Here is a 20412-nt window from a genome sequence, read left to right as displayed (position 1 = left end):
ACATCGTGCACCACTCCCTAGCATTCTTCTTGCCAATGTCCAGTCTCTTGACAACAAGGTTGATGAAATCCGAGCAAGGGTAGCATTCCAGAGGGACATCAGAGACTGTAACGTTCTCTGCTTCACGGAAACATGGCTAACTGGAGAGACGCAATCCGAAGCGGTGCAGCCAGCGGGTTTCTCCACGCATCGCGCCGACAGAAACAAACATCTTTCTGGTAAGAAGAGGGGCGGGGGCGTATGCCTTATGACCAACGTGACATGGTGTGATGAAAGAAACATACAGGAACTCAAATCCTTCTGTTCACCTGATTTAGAATTCCTCACAATCAAATGTAGACCGCATTATCTACCAAGAGAATTCTCTTCGATTATAATCACAGCCGTATATATCCCCCCCCAAGCAGACACATCGATGGCTCTGAACAAACTTTATTTAACTCTCTGCAAACTGGAAACGATTTATCCGGAGGCTGCATTCATTGTAGCTGGGGATTTTAACAAGGCTAATCTGAAAACAAGACTCCCTAAATTTTTATCAGCATATCGATTGCGCAACCAGGGGTGGAAAGACCCTGGATCATTGTTACTCTAACTTCCGCGACGCATATAAGGCCCTGCCCCGCCCCCCTTTCGGAAAAGCTGACCACGACTCCATTTTGTTGATCCCTGCCTACAGACAGAAACTAAAACAAGAAGCTCCCACGCTGAGGTCTGTCCAACGCTGGTCTGACCAAGCTGACTCCACACTCCAAGACTGCTTCCATCACGCGGACTGGGAGATGTTTCGTATTGCGTCAGACAACAACATTGACGAATACGCTGATTCGGTGTGCGAGTTCATTAGAACGTGCGTTGAAGATGTCGTTCCCATAGCAACGATTAAAACATTCCCTAACCAGAAACCGTGGATTGATGGCAGCATTCGTGTGGAACTGAAGGCGCGAACCACTGCTTTTAATCAGGGCAAGGTGTCTGGTAACATGACTGAATACAAACAGTGCAGCTATTCCCTCCGCAAGGCTATCAAACAAGCTAAGCGCCAGTACAGAGACAAAGTAGAATCTCAATTCAACGGCTCAGACACAAGAGGCATGTGGCAGGGTCTACAGTCAATCACGGACTACAGGAAGAAACCCAGCCCAGTCACGGACCAGGATGTCTTGCTCCCAGGCAGACTAAACAACTTTTTTGCCCGCTTTGAGGACAATACAGTGCCACTGACACGGCCTGCAACGAAAACATGCGGTCTCTCCTTCACTGCAGCCGAAGTGAGTAAGACATTTAAACGTGTTAACCCTCGCAAGGCTGCAGGCCCAGACGGCATCCCCAGCCGCGCCCTCAGAGCATGCGCAGACCAGCTGGCCGGTGTGTTTACGGACATATTCAACCAATCCCTATACCAGTCTGCTGTTCCCACATGCTTCAAGAGGGCCACCATTGTTCCTGTTCCCAAGAAAGCTAAGGTAACTGAGCTAAACGACTACCGCCCGTAGCACTCACATCCGTCATCATGAAGTGCTTTGAGAGACTAGTCAAGGACCATATCACCTCCACCCTACCTGACACCCTTGACCCACTCCAATTTGCTTACCGCCCAAATAGGTCCACAGACGATGCAATCTCAACCACACTGCACACTGCCCTAACCCATCTGGACAAGAGGAATACCTATGTGAGAATGCTGTTCATCGACTACAGCTCGGCATTCAACACCATAGTACCCTCCAAGCTCGTCATCAAGCTCGAGACCCTGGGTCTCGACCCCGCCCTGTGCAACTGGGTACTGGACTTCCTGACGGGCCGCCCCCAGGTGGTGAGGGTAGGCAACAACATCTCCTCCCCGCTGATCCTCAACACTGGGGCCCCACAAGGGTGCGTTCTGAGCCCTCTCCTGTACTCCCTGTTCACCCACGACTGCGTGGCCACGCACGCCTCCAACTCAATCATCAAGTTTGCGGACGACACAACAGTGGTAGGCTTGATTACCAACAACGACGAGACGGCCTACAGGGAGGAGGTGAGGGCCCTCGGAGTGTGGTGTCAGTAAAATAACCTCACACTCAACGTCAACAAAACTAAGGAGATGATTGTGGACTTCAGGAAACAGCAGAGGGAACACCCCCCCATCCACATCGATGGAACAGTAGTGGAGAGGGTAGCAAGTTTTAAGTTCCTCGGCATACACATCACAGACAAACTGAATTGGTCCACTCACACAGACAGCATCGTGAGGAAGGCGCAGCAGCGCCTCTTCAACCTCAGGAGGCTGAAGAAATTCGGCTTGTCTCCAAAAGCACTCACAAACTTCTACAGATGCACAATCGAGAGCATCCTGGCGGGCTGTATCACCGCCTGGTATGGCAACTGCACCGCCCTCAACCGTAAGGCTCTCCAGAGGGTAGTGAGGTCTGCACAACGCATCACCGGGGGCAAACTACCTGCCCTCCAGGACACCTACACCACCCGATGCTACAGGAAGGCCATAAAGATCATCAAGGACATCAACCACCCGAGCCACTGCCTGTTCACCCCGCTGTCATCAGAAGGCGAGGTCAGTACAGGTGCATCAAAGCTGGGACCGAGAGACTGAAAAACAGCTTCTATCTCAAGGCCATCAGACTGTTAAACAGCCACCACTAACATTGAGTGGCTACTGCCAACACACTGTCAATGCCACTGACTCTACTCCAGCCACTTTAATCATGGGAATTGATGGGAAATGATGTAAATATATCACTAGCCACTTTAAACAATGCTACCTTATATAATGTTACTTACCCTACATTATTCATCTCATATGCATACGTAGATACTGTACTCTATATCATCGACTGCATCCTTATGTAATACATGTATCACTAGCCACTTTAACTATGCCACTTGGTTTACATACTCATCTCATATGTATATACTGTACTCGATATCATCTACTGTATCTTGCCTATGCTGCTCTGTACCATCACTCATTCATATATCCTTCTGTACATATTCTTTATCCCCTTACACTGTATATAAGACAGTAGTTTTTTTGTTGTTGGAATTGTTAGTTAGATTACTTGTTCGTTATTACTGCATTGTCGGAACTAGAAGCACAAGCATTTCGCTACACTCGCATTAACATCTGTTAACCATGTGTATGTGACAAATACATTTGATTTGATTTGGTGTCCCATTTATTAATATAGAACTATTGTAGTCATGTTGTACTATACCTGTGAGACCACATAGAGCAGCCTCAGCCAATCACCACCCAAACAGTGAAAACCTCACCTAAACAGTGGAAACATACAGTCGTGGCCAAAGGTTTGAGAATGACACAAATATTAATTTTCACAAAGTCTGCTGCCTCAGCTTGTATGGTGGCAATTTGCATATACTCCAGAATGTTATGAAGAGTGATCAGATGAATTGCAAAGTCCCTCTTTGCCATGCAAATTAACAGAATCCCCCCAAAACATTTCCACTGCATTTCAGCCCTGCCACAAAAGGACCAGCTGACATCATGTCAGTGATTCTCTCGTTAAAACAGGTGTGAGAATTGACGAGGACAAGGCTGGAGATCACTCTGCTGATTGAGTTCGAATAACAGAATGGAAGCTTCAAAAGGAGGGTGGTTCTTGGAATCATTGTTCTTCCTCTGTCAACCATGGTTTCCTGCAAGGAAACACGTGCCGTCGTCATTGCTTTGCACAAAAAGGGCTTCACAGGCGATATTGCCGATATTGCTGCCAGTAAGATTGCCCCTAAATCAACCATTTATCGGATCATCAAGAACTTCAAGGAGAGCGGTTCCATTGTTGTGAAGAAGGCTTCAGGGCGCCCAAGAAAGTCCAGCAAATGTCAGGACCGTCTCCTAAAGTTTATTCAGCTGCGGGATCAGGGCACCACCAGTACAGAGCTTGTTCAGGAATGGCAGCAGGCAGGTGTGAGTGCATCAGCACGCACAGTGAGGAGAAGACTTTTGGAGGATGGCCTGGTGTCAAGAAAGGCAGCAAAGCCACTTCTCTCCAGGAAAAACATCAGGGACAGACTGCAAAAGGTACAGGGATTGGACTGCTGAGGACTGGGGTAAAGTCATTTTCTCTGATGAATCCCCTTCACGATTGTTTGGGGCATCCGGAAAAAAGCTTGTCCGGAGAAGACAAGGTGAGCGCTACCATCAGTCCTGTGTCATGCCAACAGTAAACCATTCATGTGACCATTCATGTGTGGGGTTGCTTCTCAGCCAAGGGAGTGGGCTCACTCACAATTTTGCCTAAGAACACAGCCATGAATAAAGAATGGTACCAACACATCCTCCGAGAGCAACTTCTCCCAACCATCCAGGAACAGTTTTGGTGACGAACAATGCCTTTTCCAGCATGATGGAGCACCTTGCCATAAGGCAAAAGTGATAACTAAGTGGCTTGGGGAACAAAACATCGATATTTTGGGTGCATGGCCACGAAACTCCCCAGACCTTAATCCCATTGAGAACTTGTGGTCAATCCTCAAAGAGGTGGGTGGACAAACAAAAACCCACACATTCTGACAAACTCCAAGCATTGATTATGCAAGAATGGGCTGCCATCAGTCAGGATGTCGCCCAGAAGTTAATTGACAGCATGCCAGGGCGGATTGCAGAGGTCTTGAAAAATAATGACAACTTCATGTAATTGTCAATAAATGCCTTTGACACTTATGAAATGTAACATCTGACAAACATATCCAAAGACACTGAGGCAGCAGACAATAACACAAAATTAATATTTGTGTTATTCTCAAAACCTTGGGCTACGACTGTAGACACAAACAGTGGGAGTGGTCAATTCTTACACGTTAGGGCTGCGTTCCTGAATGACCTCTGGGTGGCGCTCTTCTCATGGGAAGCCTTGGTGGTGCGACCATTTAAACGTGTGCTCTGTTCTGGCTCAGGGTTCAATAATGGACCAGACCAGAGGATAGATATGTTTTATTTCTTTGTATTGTTTGTTTCCCGAGCAGCTGGACCAGAACCCAAAGTGTTGCGGTATCAATGTGCTATACATTTTCACACATTTCTTTTTTAAAACTTTACATACACAGTGATATTCAAACATAAAATACCCAACAACACATTTGTGTTCTTTCTTTTTAGACTCAGAATTCAGACAGCATACTGATAGGATAGAGCACTGTGTTACTGCACTGCAGAGGCAACCTACCACAAGTCACATTGGGTCGTGCACATCAGGGCACGCAATGGATAACGTTTTCAAACGTTTTGCCACGGAACATTTAAATGAGCGTTTCTCATTGGACAAGCCCAAGCAGTCCCTCCCCGTTTGTGAGTTCTCTATTTGGTGCCTAATGAACACAACCTTGGTCTGAACAAGCCACATGTGGTTGTTGTTGTGGATATTAAGAGAACACTGATGGATTCAAAGCTGGAGAGTGTGCAGCAAACAGACAGCGCCACCGTGTACGTGCAATCCTTCATCATCGCCATTTATCCCCCCCAACAACAGTACACAAATCAGTCAACGGAGTCTTGTAACAGAAGAGGTGTAGGCGTCGAGGTATTATTGCCCAAGGCGGCATTAAGACAGAGATGGACATGCGTCCAAAATGGCACACTATTCCCTATGTAGTGCACAACTATTGGACAGAATTAAAAAGTAGTGCACTATATAGGGAATAGTGAGCCATTTCAGTTTTGCCCTAGACCTGCACAGCTGTGTTGCAGTAGGCTTACGTTAGCACATCGCTTTAGTTGACAGACTCTAGAGGTCTGTGTTTGAAATGGCCCACTATTCCCTAGAGAACTACATTTGTCCCTGCAGTATATGGGGAATAGCAAGCAATTTGCCCCAGGTATCCACCCTACTGTGTTGCAGAGGTCTTCTAAAAAGACCCACAGCAGTCTGATAGCCATGGCCTGGTCCCAGATCTGTTTGTGATGGCTTCCCAGCTACTATAAGAGTTTTAGCAAGACTGCACAAACAGATCTGGGACCAAGCTACAGAGAATACATTGCCTCTACTTCATAATGCCACAAGAAACCTATAGAAACCTATAGCTCAAAAATGTCAACAGCCCAAAGTGAGCCAATTTAAATCACCACCATCATTATATACCCAACAACACTTTCCACGATAAAGAATACTACATCGAAATAACGTCTTCTGAAGGTACCATGGCAGCAAGGAAGGGACATTACTGCACCGCAACAAAACAGAACGGTGAGATTAACGTGGACACTGGAAAGAAATGGTACAAAGAATTTCAATGAACGAGTCGGTAAATAAAAAAATTGATATTCCCTCAACCAAAATGAAAGAAGAAAATAATCAACAACAAAATAGTTTGAACATGGGTATGTTCAGTTTGCTCCAAGTCCATTTTTCATGTTTGGCTATGTTTACCAGGAAACTAGCAAGGATGGCGTCTCGTGCTCTCAGTTCTCTCACTTTTCCGCTTTCAAAAAAATAGATGTACTCGAGGATCATACAGCATATTCCAGAACTAAATTCAAATGATAAGAATCATAACTAGATCTCGCTTGCTATTTTATTTGAAATAATACCATACTTTGTTTTGTTGTTGAAGTATATATATTTTTTGCATTTAGTTGTGTATGCATATGTAGACGTTGGACAGTCTCCTCCCATCGTGACTGTATGGTAAATGCTTTTCAGTGGAAACGAGAGCACCATGAGGAAAGAAACAAGAATTCACAATTCAATACTGTAGTTTTGGGGGTTTGAGTCCCACTGTGCCCTCTTCCCTCCTACTTCCTCTCCACAGAACTGTCAATCACTCTCGACAAGGCTCCGCCCCAACGTCAGAAAAGGGGCGGAGTGAGGGAGAGAGAGGGAGGGCTCCTTCCCACCCACACCACTCCACTTTTCCTCATTCTCTTTCTCCATTCAGTTGTGTCAAGTAGATGCCGGGAGCTCAGTGCTGTTTTTGAACAAGTTTTGCATGATTTTTCACTATTAGTCATTGTTTATGTTAGACTGTCACCCCTGTCAGTGGGGGTAGTAGTAACTGGTATAGTCAGAGTTTCAGGTAGGTTTGTGTGTTCGTGTTTTATCGTCCTCTGTTCCACAGTCATTGGTTGGTTCCTCATCTCTTTGAGCGTTGGGTTGGTTGGTTCTCCGCAGAGTCAGCGGTCTACAAGGTAAGGCTACTCATACTCCAGGAACTGCTTGTGATAGAACAGCAGATACCTGAGGGGAAAGGAAAAGAGCTATTAGACTTACATGTGATTAGTAGTAGACGTAGTAGTAGTAGCAGTAGTAAAGGGAAATAGTTAGATTAAATGTGATTATTATTATTATTAGTAGTAGTAGACGTAGTAGTAGTAGTAGTAAAGGGAAATAGTTCGATTAAATGTGAATATTATTATTAGTAGTAGTAGTAGTAGTAGTAGTAGTAGTAGTAGTAGTAGTAGTAGTAGTAGTAGCAACAGTAGTAAAGGGAAATAGTTAGATTAAATGTGATTATTATTATTATTATTATTACTAGTAGTAGTATTAGTAGCAGGAGTAGTATTAGCAGTACTAGTAGTATTAGTAGCAGCAGTAGTAAAGGGAAATAGTTAGATTAAATGTGATTATTAGCAGTAGTAGTACAGGGAAAGTGCTATTATACTTAAATGTGATTAGTAGTAGTAGTAGTAGTAGCAGCAGTAGTAGTAATAGTAGCAGTAGTAAAGGGAAATAGTTCGATTAAATGTGATTAGTAGTAGTAGTAGTAGTAGTAGTAGTAAGTAGAACTAGCAGCAGCTGTAGTAGTAATAGTAGCAGTAGTATTAATAGCAGTATTAGTTAGTAGTAGCAGCAGTAGCAGTAATAGAAGTAGCAGCAGTAGTTGTAGCAATAGCAGCAGCAGTAGTATTAGAAGCAGTAGTATCAGTATTAGTAGCAGTAGTATTAGTAGCATTAGTAGTATTAGTAGCAGAAGAGGGAAAGCACTATTTGACTTAAATATGATTAGTAGTAATGGTACAGGAAAATAGTTAACTTAAATGTGGTTAGTTTGTGTGGGATTGTTCAGGGTTGTTAACACCAAGAATGTGTATGGATGGAATCGACCTCTAGAGTTGGGGTCAATTAAATCTAAATTGACGGCAATCTAACATTGTGTTCAGTCGGGCACACAAAACATTTTGCAACAACAAATGGACATCTGTGTTCATATTGGACACGTTCAGGTAGTAGCAGTAGTTGTACAGGTAGTTCTGAACATGATGCGGGTATTGAACTGCAATCACAGAGATTCCACATCCAAATCAACAGAGTAACTTGACTGAAATTGATCCTCAGGGTTATGTTCAGTGGGGAGAAAACATTTGGAAATGGATTGAAACCTGGAGGTACTACCTGAACTTGTTCACAACCTTTTTTTTCCCTCTGAAAAAAGTTTTGCTACAGTGTATCCCACTGAACACAGTCAAAATATCAGAAAACAAATAGTAGTCAGAAAACAAATAGTAGTGTTTTTCTCTTGGTAGTCCCTCCCTGCTCCAGGCTTTCCTTCAGTCTGTTTTCTAAAGAAAATGACCATGGAGTCTGGTGTCTGACGACCCACCCTTCACTGTCCAACACGTCCTTGATGCTGGCCTTCGTGATGATGGCGTCGTCACACTTGAACCACTGGTCCTTGTGTTGGCGGATGAAGCTGGTGTAGTGACCACTCTCCAGGGTGCCCTGGTGGTTCACCACCGCAAACAGAGAATACCTGCTCCACCACAACACACAGACAGTTAAACAGAGAATACCTGCTCCACCACAACACACAGACAGTTAAACAGAGAATACCTGCTCCACCACAACACACAGACAGTTAAACAGAGAATACCTGCTCCACCACAACACACAGACAGTTAAACAGAGAATACCTGCTCCACCACAACACACAGACAGTTAAACAGAGAATACCTGCTCCACCACAACACACAGTTAAACAGAGAATACCTGTTCCACCACAACACAGACAGTTAAACAGAGAATACCTGCTCCACCACAACACACAGTTAAACAGAGAATACCTGTTCCACCACAACACACACACACAGTTAAACAGAGAATACCTGCTCCACCACAACACACAGTTAAACAGAGAATACCTGCTCCACCACAACACACAGACAGTTAAACAGAGAATACCTAGTCCACCACAACACACAGACACACACAGTTAAACAGAGAATACCTGGTCCACCACAACACACTAGAGGTCGACCGATTAATTAACTAACATTCGGAAATCGGTATTTTTGGACACCGATTTTCCTTTTTTTACACCTTCAGTTAAGAACACCTTCTTTTCAACGACGGCCTGGGCACGGTGGGTTAACTGCCTTGTTCAGGGGCAGAACAACAGATTGTTACCTTGTCAGCTCAGGGATTCAATCTTGCAACCTGACGCTCTAACCTGATTACATTGAACTCCACAAGGAGCCTGCCTGTTACGCGAATGCAGTAAGCCAAGGTAAGTTGCTAGCTAGTGTAACAGTATACCTTTAGACCGTCCCCTCGCCCATACCCGGGCATGAACCAGGGACCCTCTGCACACATCAACAATAGTCACCCACGAAGCATCGTTACCCATCTCTCCACAAAGGCCGCGGCCCTTGCAGAGCAAGGGGAACTACTACTTCAAGGTCTCAGAGCAAGTGACGTCACCGATTGAAACGCTATTTAGCGCGCACCGCTAATTAAGCTAGCCGTTTCACATCCGTTACACTAGCATTAAACTTATCTTATAAAAAACAATTAATCAATCAATCCTAATCACTAGTTAACTACACATGGTTGATGTTACTAGTTTATCAAGCGTGTCCTGCGTTGCATATAATCGATGCGGTGGCATTCAGGAAAAGGACTGTTGTTGTTCCAACGTGTACCTAACCATAAACATCAATGCCTTTCTTAAAATCAATACACAAGTATATATTTTTTAAACCTGCATATTTAGTTAATATTGCCTGCTAACATTAATTTATTTTACCTAGGAAAAATGGTCACTTCTCTTGCAACAGAGTCAGGGTATATGCAGCAGTTTGGGCCGCCTGGCTCGTTGCAAACTGTGTGAAGACTATTTCTTCCTAACAAAGGGATGATTTTACAAAAGCGCATTTGCGGAAAAAAAGCACAATCGTTGCACGACTGTACCTAACCATAAACATCAATGCCTTTCTTAAAATCAATATACAGAAGTATATATTTTTAAAACTGCATATTTAGCTAAAAGAAATCCAGGTTAGCAGGCAATATTAACCAGGTGAAATTGTGTCACTTCTCTTGCGTTCATTGCACACAGAGTCAGGGTATATGCAACAGTTTGGGCTGCCTGGCTCATTGCGAACTAATTTTCCAGAATTTTACGTAATTATGACATAACAGTGAATGTTGTGCAATGTAACAGCAATATTTAGACTTAGGGATGCCACCCATTAGATAAAATACGGAACGGTTCCATATTTCACAAAGAATAAACGTTAGTTTCCGGATTCGACCATATTAATGACCCAAGGCTCGTATTTGTGCGTGTTATTATGTTATAATTAAGTCTATGATTTGACTGAGCGGTGGTAGGCATCAGCAGGCTTGTAAGCATTCATTCAAACAGCACTTTTATGCGTTTTGCCAGCAGATCGTCACTGTGCTTCAAGCACTGTTGATGACTTCAAGCCTATCAACTCCCGAGATTAGGCTGGTGAAACCGATGTGAAATGGCCAGCTAGTTAACGGGGTGCGCGCTAATAGCGTTTCAAACTTCACTCGCTCTGAGACTTGGAGTAGTTGTTCCCCTTGCTCTGCATGGGTAACGCTGCTTCGAGGGTGGCTGTTGTCGATGTGTTCCTGGTTCGAGCCCAGGGAGGAGCGAGGAGAGGGCCGGAAGCTATACTGTTACACTGGCAATACTAAAGTGCCTATAAGAACATCCAATAGTCAAAGGTATAAGAAATACAAATGGTATAGAGAGAAATAGTCCTATAATTCCTATAATAACTACTACCTAAACCTTCTTACCTGGGAATATTGAAGACTCATGTTAAAAGGAATGACCAGCTTTCATATGTTCTCATGTTCTGAGCAAGGAACATATTGCACTTTTACTTACAACACTGTGTTTTTACATTATTTAAACCAAATTGAACATGTTTCATTATTTATTTGAGGCTAAATTGATTTTATTGATGTATTATATTAAGTTAAAATAAGTGTTCATTCAGTATTGTTGTAATTGTCATTATTACAAATAAAAAAAGTAATATATATATATATATATATTTTTTTTTAATTGGCCGATTAATCGGTATCAGCATTTTTGGTCCTCCAATAATCGGTATCGGCGTTGAAAAATCATAATGGGTCGACCTCTACAACACACACACAGTAGACAGTTAAACAGAGAATACCTGGTCCACCACAACACACAGAGACAGTGGACAGTTAAACAGAGAATACCTGGTCCACCACAACACACAGAGACAGTGGAGAAGGAAGCGAGGTTGACTTAAAGTACTTTATAACACAGCTGGTGGTATATATTGACTTCACCTGATTATTCTGGCTTCACCTATTCCTCTTAGTTTACACATCCATTCCTCTGACCATGTCAACGAGTCAGAGGGACAGTCAATGGCCTTCATCCAATCCATCAAAACAGTCACAGGGACCATGGTGATGAACACTCTTGTCCTTAGTACTCCAGTCAAAGTACCAACTAGACATGGTCCTGTATAACACCTATCCATTTAACCCTGGTAAATGTCTGGGATAACAAATGCCATTGTAAAAGCCATAGAGGAGAAAAATGGAGCTACATTTAATAGTGTTTAAATTGATTTAATTTGGGAGTCGGACTAGGAAGCTCCACGCCGTTAGCATTCGCTGTTACGCTAGAATGGAAACAATTATGTGATGAATCTAGCTTTTTTTTCCTGTGCTTCCGTTCTCAAATAAATGACAAACGGCAGACATGGAAACCCATCAACATTAGAATAAGGTGTTATTCAGACCAGGCTTCAAATACTAGTGGAAATGTGAAATCCTTTCAGCGTTTGTTTTAGCTCGTCTGGAGTGCTAGGTGGGCCATGTTTCAGCGTTTGTTTTAGCTCGTCTAGAGTGCTAGGTGGGCCATGTTTCAGCGTTTGTTTTAGCTCGTCTGGAGTGCTAGGTGGGCCATGTTTCAGCGTTTCTTTTAGCTCGTCTGGAGTGCTAGGTGGGCCATGTTTCAGCGTTTGTTTTAGCTCGTCTGGAGTGCTAGGTGGGCCATGTTTCAGCGTTTCTTTTAGCTCGTCTGGAGTGCTAGGTGGGCCATGTTTCAGCGTTTGTTTTAGCTCGTCTGGAGTGCTAGGTGGGCCATGTTTCAGCGTTTGTTTTAGCTCGTCTGGAGTGCTAGGTGGGCCATGTTTCAGCGTTTGTTTTAGCTCGTCTGGAGTGCTAGGTGGGCCATGTTTCAGCGTTTGTTTTAGCTCGTCTGGAGTGCTAGGTGGGCCATGTTTCAGCGTTTGTTTTAGCTCGTCTGGAGTGCTAGGTGGGCCATGTTTGCACTTTTTAAAACTATTTTCTTGGTTCCATTGTGCAAGGCAAGCTCAATCAAGCCCAGACAGATCAAATGTTTAAACAACATTTCAACCTTACTTGAAGCCAGATGTGGTGCTGTTTACTGGTGATACGTTGTTTACCATAACAGAATAAACCTCAACATACTTACTTATTGTCGTTGTTTAACACTTCTACTGTCTGTTGATACTGGCCATTCATCCTGCTCTCCTTACTGTAGAGGACAGAGACACTGTCACATGCTCATATCAAATGACAACCACTACATTGACACGGGACAGTGAGAAGAACATCATCCAACATACATGGTTACAGTTGACTTGAAACATCCAGGTTACATAACAGTCATTCAAATGACAGTCTCACAGTGAAGGCTACATTTCTATAGTAGTCATGAAGCTGATGTTCTTATCCCCTGTGATGTAAAGTGTTTTCATCTTCAGGTAGCTGGGTGAGAAACCCACATATCAGTCAGTCATAGAGTGAGCTCCTGTTTCCTCAACATAGTCAGTGGTAGTAGGAGTGTTAGTTCAAGAGTGACTGTTACTACAATCTGTCACATTTGACAGTGTTATGAAGGAAAGTGTTACCACATACTAGAATTCTGTCATGAGTATTCAGTCATAAGACTGTGTCTTGGAATGATTGATCGATTGATTTTGAGGTCAAGACATTTCTCCAGTTACAAACTATTTAAAGTACAAAGAACCCCAGAGGATGACATGAAAGTGTCCCACACATCCACTAGGTGGCAGGGGTGTCCTGCATAATAAGCAGACAGACAGGAGAGCCTCCTACACTCCTATTTCTCTGCCGCAACAGGCAGTAGGGAGGCGGGGTATACGACAGGCAGTAGGAAGGTGGGGTATACGACAGGCAGTAGGAAGGTAGGGTATAGAACAGGCAGTAGGGAGGTGGGGTATAGAACAGGCAGTAGGAAGGTAGGGTATAGAACAGGCAGTAGGAAGGTAGGGTATAGAACAGGCAGTAGGAAGGTAGGGTATAGAACAGGCAGTAGGAAGGTGGGTATAGAACAGGCAGTAGGAAGGTGGGTATAGAACAGGCAGTAGGAAGGTAGGGTATAGAACAGGCAGTAGGAAGGTAGGGTATAGAACAGGCAGTAGGAAGGTAGGGTATAGAACAGGCAGTAGGAAGGTAGGGTATAGAACAGGCAGTAGGAAGGTAGGGTATAGAACAGGCAGTAGGAAGGTAGGGTATAGAACAGGCAGTAGGAAGGTAGGGTATAGAACAGGCAGTAGGAAGGTAGGGTATAGAACAGGCAGTAGGAAGGTAGGGTATAGAACAGGCAGTAGGAAGGTAGGGTATAGAACAGGCAGTAGGAAGGTAGGGTATAGAACAGGCAGTAGGAAGGTAGGGTATAGAACAGGCAGTAGGAAGGTAGGGTATAGAACAGGCAGTAGGAAGGTAGGGTATACGACAGGCAGTAGGAAGGTAGGGTATAGAACAGGCAGTAGGAAGGTAGGGTATAGAACAGGCAGTAGGAAGGTAGGGTATAGAACAGGCAGTAGGAAGGCAGGGTATATGACAGGCAGTAGGAAGGCAGGGTATATGACAGGCAGTAGGATGGCAGGGTATAGAACAGGCAGTAGGATGGCAGGGTATATGACAGGCAGTAGGAAGGTAGGGTATAGAACAGGCAGTAGGAAGGTAGGGTATAGAACAGGCAGTAGGATGGCAGGGTATAGAACAGGCAGTAGGATGGCAGGGTATATGACAGGCAGTAGGAAGGCGGGGTATATGACAGGCAGTAGGAAGGTAGGGTATAGAACAGGCAGTAGGAAGGTAGGGTATAGAACAGGCAGTAGGAAGGTAGGGTATAGAACAGGCAGTAGGATGGCAGGGTATATGACAGGCAGTACGAAGGTAGGGTATATGACAGGCAGTAGGAAGGTAGGGTATATGACAGGCATTAGGAAGGTAGGGTATAGAACAGGCAGTAGGAAGGTGGGGTATACGACAGGCAGTAGGGAGGCGGGGTATACGACAGGCAGTAGGATGGCAGGGTATATGACAGGCAGTAGGAAGGCGGGGTATACGATAGGCAGTAGGGAGGCGGGGTATACGATAGACAGTAGGAAGGCAGGGTATACGATAGACAGTAGGAAGGCAGGGTATACGACAGACAGTAGGAAGGCAGGGTATACGATAGGCAGTAGGGAGGCGGGGTATACGATAGACAGTAGGAAGGCAGGGTATACGATAGACAGTAGGAAGGCAGGGTATACGACAGACAGTAGGAAGGCGGGGTATACGACAGACAGTAGGAAGGCAGGGTATATGATAGACAGTAGGAAGGCAGGGTATAGGATAGACAGTAGGAAGGCAGGGTATACGATAGACAGTAGGAAGGCAGGGTATATGATAGACAGTAGGAAGGTGGAGGATGAAGAACACACACCGTTCATACACTCATCATTATTTTATAGTGCGGGAGCACGAGGAGTGAGGGCTTTCTATTTCCAAACCAGAGCTTAGATCTGTAGTGTGTGTGTGTGTGAGACCTCACCTGGAAGCTATGAAAGGTGTCATGTCCAGCTCTAGAGGGAAGGAGACGTAGGTGGTGATCTTCCTCCTCAGTTTGGCAGAGTGTTCAAACCGCTACACCCCAGGAGGTAGGAGGGAGAGAAGAGAAGAGAGGGGGAGAGGAGGGAGAGAAGAGAGGGGGAGAGGGGGGAGAGAAGAGAGGGGGAGAGGAGGGAGAGAAGAGAGGGGGAGAGGAGGGAGAGAAGAGAGGGGGAGAGGAGGGAGAGAAGAGAGGGGGAGAGGAGGGAGAGAAGAGAGGGGGAGAGGAGGGAGAGAAGAGAGGGGGAGAGAAGAGAGGGGGAGAGGGGGGAGAGAAGAGAGGGGGAGAGGAGGGAGAGAAGAGAGGGAGAGGAGAGGGAGAGGAGAGAAGGGGAGAGGAGAGGAGGGAGAGAAGAGAAGAGGGGGAGAGGAGGGAGAGAAGAGAGGGGGAGAGGAGGGAGAGAAGAGAGGGGGAGAGGAGGGAGAGAAGAGAGGGGGAGAGGAGGGAGAGAAGAGAGGGCAGAGAAGAGAAGAGGGGAAAGATAGTGAAGAGAGGAAAGAGAGAGAAGAGAGGAAAAGGAGGAAAGAGGGGGCAGAAAGGAGAGAAGAGGGAAAAGAGAGAGAAGAGGGGGAAAAGAGAGAGAAGAGGGGGAAGAAAGGAGAGAGGGGGAAAAGAGAGCGAAGGGGGGAAAGAGAGCGAAGGGGGGAAAGAGAGAGAAGGGGGGAAAGAGAGAGAAGGTGGGAAAGAGAGAGAAGGGGGGGCAGATAGGAGAGAGGGGGAAGAGGGAGAGGGGGTGGGGTAGAAGGAGAGCAGAGGGGGAGGGAAGAGAGAGAGACATTTTTAGACTCCTCCCTGATCTTCTTGTCATTCTGAAGGGAGGGATTACATGTGAGAAGTAGAGAGCTCTGTCAGACTAGAGCCCTGATGGATCAGTCTGAAGAGAAGAGAGATTCCCACGTTCAGCATAGTCCTAGGAATATTTTAAAAAGCTTGTGTGGCTCCCCCATACTCCATAAATAAAACGTGTAGAAGACTGTGTGTGTGAGAGTGACTCTGTGTGTGTGTGTGTGTAGTGACAGTAATGGAAGGCAAATCTTTCCACACACAAATCCTTCTACCAGTAGTTATAATAGGGATCTATACGTATACAGTGAGAATGCATTGTGTAACATGATATTTTCTTATTTTCGTATATTTCAATATATTTATTATATATTATTATACTTCATTATTATATGATAAGTTCTTATATTGTATTTCAATAGATTGTCCTTAGTGGTCATGGCTGGTCCTTAGTGGTCCTCTTGTGATTGGCTAGGAGCAGAGAGGAGCAGAGAGAGACTCACTTTGAGATGGAAACACGCCACGATGGGGAGCTTCTTCATCGTCAGCTGTTTGGTGGACTCCTGGTAACTATGGCAACCTCCACATTTGATTTTGGCACTGCTTCCTAGATGCTCAGGCCGAGTGAACCTGCAGAAAGAGGGAGTGGAATATTAAGAGAAAGACTGAGGAGAGAGAGGTGGAGAGAGAACGAGAGAGCGTGAGGAGAGAGAGAACGAGAGAGCGTGAGGAGAGAGAGAACGAGAGAGCTTGAGGAGAGCGAGAGAACGAGAGAGCTTGAGGAGAGCGAGCTTGAGGAGAGCGAGAGAGAACGAGAGAGCTTGAGGAGAGAGAGAGAGAACGAGAGAGCTTGAGGAGAGAGAGAGAGAACGAGAGAGCTTGAGGAGAGCGAGAGAGAACGAGAGAGCTTGAGGAGAGCGAGAGAGAACGAGAGAGCTTGAGGAGAGAGAGAGAGAACGAGAGAGCTTGAGGAGAGCGAGCGAAACGAGAGAGCTTGAGGAGAGAGAGAGAACGAGAGAGCTTGAGGAGAACGAGAGAACGAGAGAGCTTGAGGAGAACGAGAGAACGAGAGAGCTTGAGGAGAGCGAGCGAACGAGAGAGCTTGAGGAGAGCGAGCGAACGAGAGCGCTTGAGGAGAGCGAGCGGGAGAGCATGAGGAGAGCATGACGAGAGAAAGCATGAGAGTGACAGAGCATGAGAAGAGAGAGAGCACGAGGAGAGAACGAGGAGAGAGCGAGAGAGCACGAGTAGAGAGCGAGAGTACGAGGAGCGCGAGAGAGAGAGCACGAGGAGCGCGAGAGAGAGCACGAGGAGAGAGAGAGAGAGGGAGAGAGAGAGAGAGAGAGAGAGCATGAGGAGAGAGAGAGAGAGAGAGAGAGAGAGAGAGAGAGAGAGAGCATGAGGGGAGAGAGAGAGAGAGAGAGAGAGCATGAGGGGAGAGAGAGAGAGCATGAGGGGAGAGAGAGAGAGCATGAGGGGAGAGAGAGAGCACGAGGAGCGCGAGAGAGAGAGCACGAGAGAGAGAGCACGAGGAGCGCGAGAGAGAGAGCACGAGGAGAGAGAGAGAGCATGAGGAGAGAGAGAGAGAGAGAGAGAGAGAGAGAGCATGAGGGGAGAGAGAGAGAGCATGAGGGGAGAGAGAGAGCACGAGGAGCGCGAGAGAGAGAGCACGAGGAGAGAGAGAGAGAGAGAGAGAGAGAGAGCATGAGGAGAGAGAGAGAGAGAGAGAGAGAGAGAGAGAGCATGAGGGGAGAGAGAGAGAGCATGAGGAGAGAGAGAGAGCATGAGGAGAGAGAGAGAGAGCCTGAGGAGAGAGAGAGAGAGCCTGAGGAGAGAGAGAGAGAGCATGAGGAGAGAGAGAGAGCATGAGGAGAGAGAGAGAGCATGAGGAGAGAGAGAGAGCATGAGGAGAGAGAGAGAGCATGAGGAGAGAGAGAGAGAGAGCATGAGGAGAGAGAGAGAGAGAGAGCATGAGGAGAGAGAGAGAGAGAGCATGAGGAGAGAGAGAGAGAGAGCATGAGGAGAGAGAGAGCATGAGGAGAGAGAGAGAGCATGAGGAGAGAGAGAGAGCATGAGGAGAGAGAGAGCATGAGGAGAGAGAGAGAGCATGAGGAGAGAGAGAGAGAGAGCATGAGGAGAGAGAGAGAGAGAGAGAGAGCATGAGGAGAGAGAGAGAGAGAGCATGAGGAGAGAGAGAGAGAGAGCATGAGGAGAGAGAGAGCATGAGGAGAGAGAGAGCATGAGGAGAGAGAGAGAGCATGAGGAGAGAGAGAGAGAGAGAGAGAGAGAGCATGAGGAGAGAGAGAGAGAGAGCATGAGGAGAGAGAGAGAGAGCATGAGGAGAGAGAGAGAGAGAGAGCATGAGGAGAGAGAGAGAGAGAGAGCATGAGGAGAGAGAGAGAGAGCATGAGGAGAGAGAGAGAGAGCATGAGGAGAGAGAGAGAGCATGAGGAGAGAGAGAGAGAGCGAGCATGAGGAGAGAGAGAGAGAGAGCATGAGGAGAGAGAGAGAGAGAGCATGAGGAGAGCGAGAGAGCATGAGGAGAGCGAGAGAGCATGAGGAGAGCGAGAGAGCATGAGGAGAGCGAGAGAGCATGAGGAGAGCGAGAGAGCATGAGGAGAGCGAGAGAGCATGAGGAGAGCGAGAGAGCATGAGGAGAGCGAGAGAGCATGAGGAGAGCGAGAGAGCATGAGGAGAGCGAGAGAGCATGAGGAGAGCGAGAGAATATGAGGAGAGAGAATATGAGGAGAGAGAGAGAATATGAGGAGAGAGAATATGAGGAGAGAGTATGAGGAGAGAGTATGAGGAGAGAGAGAAGGAAGGGTGAGAAAGGGGTGGAGGAAGAGAGAAAGATAATACATACGGAGGGTACAGAGACAGATAAAGTAGAAACACACTGAGTGTACATAACATTAGGAACACCTTCCTAATATTAAGCTGCACCCCCTCAGAACAGCCTCAATTCCGCAGGGCATGGACTACAAGGTGTCAAAAGGGATGCTGGCCCATATTGTGACTCCAATACGTCCCATAGTTATGTCAAGTTGGCTAGATGTCCTTTGGGTGGAGGACCATTCTTCATCCACACAGGAAACTGTTGAAAGTGAAAAACCCAGCAGCGTTGCAGTTCTTGACACAAACCAGTACGCCTGGCACCTACTGCCTACTACCCCGGATTCACCTGGTGAACGGAGAGAGCAGGTGTTCCTAATGTTTTGTCCACTCAGCGTATAAAAAGACAGATATAAAGACAACAGAATATGTTTGAAGTGATACATAACAGGTCAGTTTCCATGGTTACACTGCCAGAGGCTGCACTATAATGCTAAGCAGCGACCAGACCACGCCTGTCGATGGAACAGTGAAGCCAACCGTTTTCTGTAGGGGGGAGGCCAACACTGATGGTCAACGATGTGACTGAGGACTGATACTGGTCATCAGCCAAAGAGAAAGACTTCACACACTGCAGCACATGTTCCCAAGACAAGGACCCCAGGAAGAAGAGCTGCTACTTGGCAAACGCTAAACGGGGACCTGAATAAACAAAAACAATCCAACCTCCACACTAGCATACCACTAAGAACGCATGCCCAACACTTTGCTTCATTCCCAGTGCTATGCTAAGTGTGGCTATTGGAACAGACCCCAAGTGTGTATACTGTAACAATATGTTCACCCCTCAGAATCAGCCCTGTCTGTGCCTTTAAGAGTCATGCTGCAGCAACCAGGCTGTGACTGGTGATGAAGTACAAGAGGAAGAGGAAGAGAGGAAGAGAGAGGAAGTGAGGACAGGTAACAGAGAAGATGGAAGATAAAGAGCAAATTGACATTCATTAAATTAAAGAGACAATTCAAAAAACAAATCCAATTTTGATAAACTCTCATATCTACTGGGTGAAATACCACAGTGTGCCATAACAGCAGCAAGATGTGTGACCTGTTGCCACAAGAAAAGGGCAACCAGTGCCAAACAAACACCATTGTATACAGACATTATTTGAAATGTCTTAAGTATTTTGAATCTTTTGTAAGTGTAATGTTTACAGTAAATGCTTTGGTGAAAGACCTGGGGGCGGACAGTCGTTTCGTGTGCTCTACCTGCGTAGACAGTCTGTGAGCGTGGTGGCCCCTGAAAGGTGGCTCTCTCCGTTGACCGTTGAGCCGTCTCCCCCGGGGCTAAGGGGCCAGAAGGGAGTGGACGAGCCCGGCAGGTCCAGACTGATGTCCCAGAATGGGTCTATCGTGGTGGACACACCGCTAGAGGGGAGGGGAGACAGCCAATGAGATACATCATGTGTGTATGGGTGAGTTATGGAGGTAATAAAGACTGGTGTGTGTTGTTAGTAGTCATGGGGAAAGGGTGATAGATGGTCATGGTGCATAAGCTTTTATCCACACTGTGTGTGTGTGTGTGTGTGTGTGTGTGTGTACATACATTCTGTTCAGCCAAGAGCACCAGTTTGCAATTCAATTGAGTGATACAAAGATAGGTGGTTTTACATA

General features: G+C 46.0%; 1 protein-coding gene across 4 annotated transcripts in view; it reads right to left on the bottom strand.

Annotated features, from left to right (window-relative positions):
* Positions 1–4937: 4937 nt before the first annotated feature.
* The window catches only part of LOC109876639 (ubiquitin carboxyl-terminal hydrolase 22), a 70599-nt gene continuing 55124 nt past the window's right edge, over positions 4938–20412 (bottom strand). For 3 of the 4 annotated variants that reach the window (XM_031814007.1, XM_031814006.1, XM_031814009.1), the window contains 6 exons: positions 20008–20166; positions 16413–16539; positions 15070–15161; positions 12694–12756; positions 8557–8706; positions 4938–7193 (listed from right to left, as the gene is read on the bottom strand). In XM_031814007.1, the coding sequence (XP_031669867.1) occupies positions 7151–7193; positions 8557–8706; positions 12694–12756; positions 15070–15161; positions 16413–16539; positions 20008–20166 (634 nt within the window). In that variant the 3' untranslated portion in view covers positions 4938–7150. Of the gene's footprint in view, positions 7194–8556; positions 8707–11309; positions 11442–12693; positions 12757–15069; positions 15162–16412; positions 16540–20007; positions 20167–20412 lie in introns of those variants that run through there. The other variant, XM_031814008.1, reaches the window with a different exon arrangement.

This window comes from Oncorhynchus kisutch, unplaced genomic scaffold (genome assembly GCF_002021735.2).
Source record: "Oncorhynchus kisutch isolate 150728-3 unplaced genomic scaffold, Okis_V2 Okis06b-Okis10b_hom, whole genome shotgun sequence".
Lineage (NCBI taxonomy): Eukaryota > Metazoa > Chordata > Actinopteri > Salmoniformes > Salmonidae > Oncorhynchus > Oncorhynchus kisutch.
The sequence above is the reverse complement of the archived record's forward strand: the minus strand, read 5'-3'. Positions and strand labels throughout refer to the sequence as shown.